Consider the following 2,323-nt stretch of genomic DNA (forward strand, 5'->3'; position numbering starts at 1 on the left):
GTCTCACACACTGCGTGTTGTAGGGAATGATCTAGCTGAGGAAGACAATCAATGCCTTCGAAAAGTTGATAGCGTCTTTCATCTATTTAAACTTGGCCCTCCACATACACATCATAAAAATAATAGAGGTCTTAATGCCTTCGTGGTTATGTGTTGGGCTGTTAACTGCAAGGTCAGAGGTTCAAAACTGCTCCTCGGGAGGAATACAGGGCTTTCTACTCCAGTAAGGAGTTGCAGTATGGAAATGCACATGGGCATCTCTAGCCTGTCGTATGAGTTGACATCCACACAACGGCAGTGATTTTGGTTTCGGTATTCGGCTTTGAAAGTCTTAAGTGAGGTCTTTAAAATTTTCCTGAGAGATCTAGTTTGGTTTTCTCATTTGGGAAATACTTCTTTATTTAATGGACAGGGGGTGGGGGGGTTCTGGGTGAAGGGGATGCCTCACAAGACTACATTTTTAAGAAGTGACTAATATGGTTTTACACAATCGACTATTTGAACTTTTAAAGGCTTTCCAAGCCCTTGAGCCATTATGTGACTAAGGCCAGTGTTGGTTTTCTGGCAATCAGTGGCCTCGGGGCACCCCCATTTGGAACACTAACAGGTTTTGCACAAAACACACTTCCCTAGTTTGAATATCCCAGAAGCCAGCAGAGTGCCCAATAAATGGTAGGTATTTGATAAATATTTGCTGCATGAACAAACACAAGAGTAAATAGCTGATCCTACTAATCCCCTCTGTTCTTTCCTCTGAAATTTTACCAGTTGGCCTGTGCCCTCTTGGGAGAGAATCCTCATGGGACTTTATATTGATTCTTTTTCACATGTGATATATTTTCTTCTTTCTAAATGAATTACCTTTCCTTGTGAATGGGGCTTCACAAGTCTAAGTTCCTATCACAAGTCTACATTCCTACCGCGGGAAATATTTAATTATTGTTACTTTCTTCTCCTCCCCTACCCCCACCTCAATTTATTTCTTGCTCAATTTACTAAGGAACATAAACACATTTCAAATATTATTGGAATAAAGTCTTATTCTCTCTGATCTTCATTTTTTAAAAGGTGAGCTCAATGATTTATCTTTCTTTTAAGAAATCAACAAAAGATACAAAACCCATCACACCAAAACCATAAATCCATTGTCCTCTAGCTGGTTCTCACTCACGGAGACCCGGGGGTCACACCACACCACTGCACCCCAGCAGCTTTCCAGGCGGTGACCTCTCAGAGGCCGAGTCCCAGGCCTTTCTTCTGAGGGCCCGCTGGGTGGATTCACACAGGAGCCTTTCAGCGGTCGAGCACTGAAACAAAACCCACAACTGACTGAATTCGATCAGAGGTCCTCTCAATTAGCTATGAAGTTGTGAATAGCAGAAAGCCACCTGCAAGCCACAGACTCTTCCAAAGAACTTTCCCTAGAGATCTATGATAGTTTAATAAAGATGTGGAGGGAGAAGGAAAGGAAGAGACAGTGCGATGTTTTCAGGGAAAAGGGAGGAAACCAGCTCAAGGGACTTCAACAACCGCCAATCAGGAGATGCTTACCTTTGCACCCCTCACAGGTGAGCGCGTTATAGTGGTACCCAGACGCTCTGTCTCCACAAACCACACACAGCTCATCGCCCTTGATTCTCCCTCCTGAGAGACCCGTTCGAGCCTTCTTAATGACAGGAACCTCCGCCACCTCCGTCTCTCCCTGGTAGAGAGTCTCAGCGGGCATTCGCCTGAGTTCATAGATGCCGGGAGAGTACCACTCTTCAGGCTGCTGGGGGTAGAAACCCAAGTTGGAATAATAGGACGATGAGGAGACCTGCGGCTGGATTGGAGGACACTGAACGTTGCTGTATTGCGAATACAAGTCCACCTCTAGATTGTGTCCCAGGGGACCTGCCGCTTGCTCTGCGAGGACACCTGGACCAGGGTGACAAGGAAACGGCAATTAGCTTCGCATTCCTGTCCGTGAGCGAGGTCATGATTAGTAAGAGTATCAACTCTAAGATGGACATATTTGACTACAGAAAAACGATCAACTTTTGTGCAGTCCGGGGGAAAAAACTCGGGAAAATATCTGACACAGAGATTCATATCATTAATATGCAAAGAGCTCTGGCAAACCAGCAAGTAAACATTCAACAACTCTATGGGATGAGAACGAACATGAACGCAGAATATTTAGACACGTGAACACAACTGTCTTATAGACATACAGAAAGAAGAGAATGGCCTGATTAAAGAAATTCAATATCTTTTCCTGCTCAAAATGTAAGAGATTTTTTTAAAGTTTGATTCACATTCTGGGGAAGGGAGACATTTAAAA

At 44.0% G+C, this 2,323-nt stretch overlaps 1 protein-coding gene across 8 annotated transcripts in view; it reads right to left on the reverse strand.

Moving 5' to 3' along the window:
• Positions 1-2,323, reverse strand: part of NR1H4 (nuclear receptor subfamily 1 group H member 4) — a 112,682-nt gene that overhangs the window by 51,749 nt on the left and 58,610 nt on the right. For 7 of the 8 annotated variants that reach the window (XM_045292455.1, XM_045292451.1, XM_045292428.1 and 4 more), the window contains one exon: positions 1,552-1,917. The exons of the other annotated variant lie outside the window; for it this stretch is intronic. In XM_045292455.1, the coding sequence (XP_045148390.1) occupies positions 1,552-1,917 (366 nt within the window). The remainder of the gene's footprint in view (positions 1-1,551; positions 1,918-2,323) is intronic. 8 annotated transcript variants of the gene reach the window in all.

Source organism: Echinops telfairi, unplaced genomic scaffold (assembly GCF_000313985.2).
Source record: "Echinops telfairi isolate 266 unplaced genomic scaffold, ASM31398v2 ScPeMD7_2;HRSCAF=8, whole genome shotgun sequence".
Taxonomy (NCBI): Eukaryota; Metazoa; Chordata; class Mammalia; order Afrosoricida; family Tenrecidae; genus Echinops; species Echinops telfairi.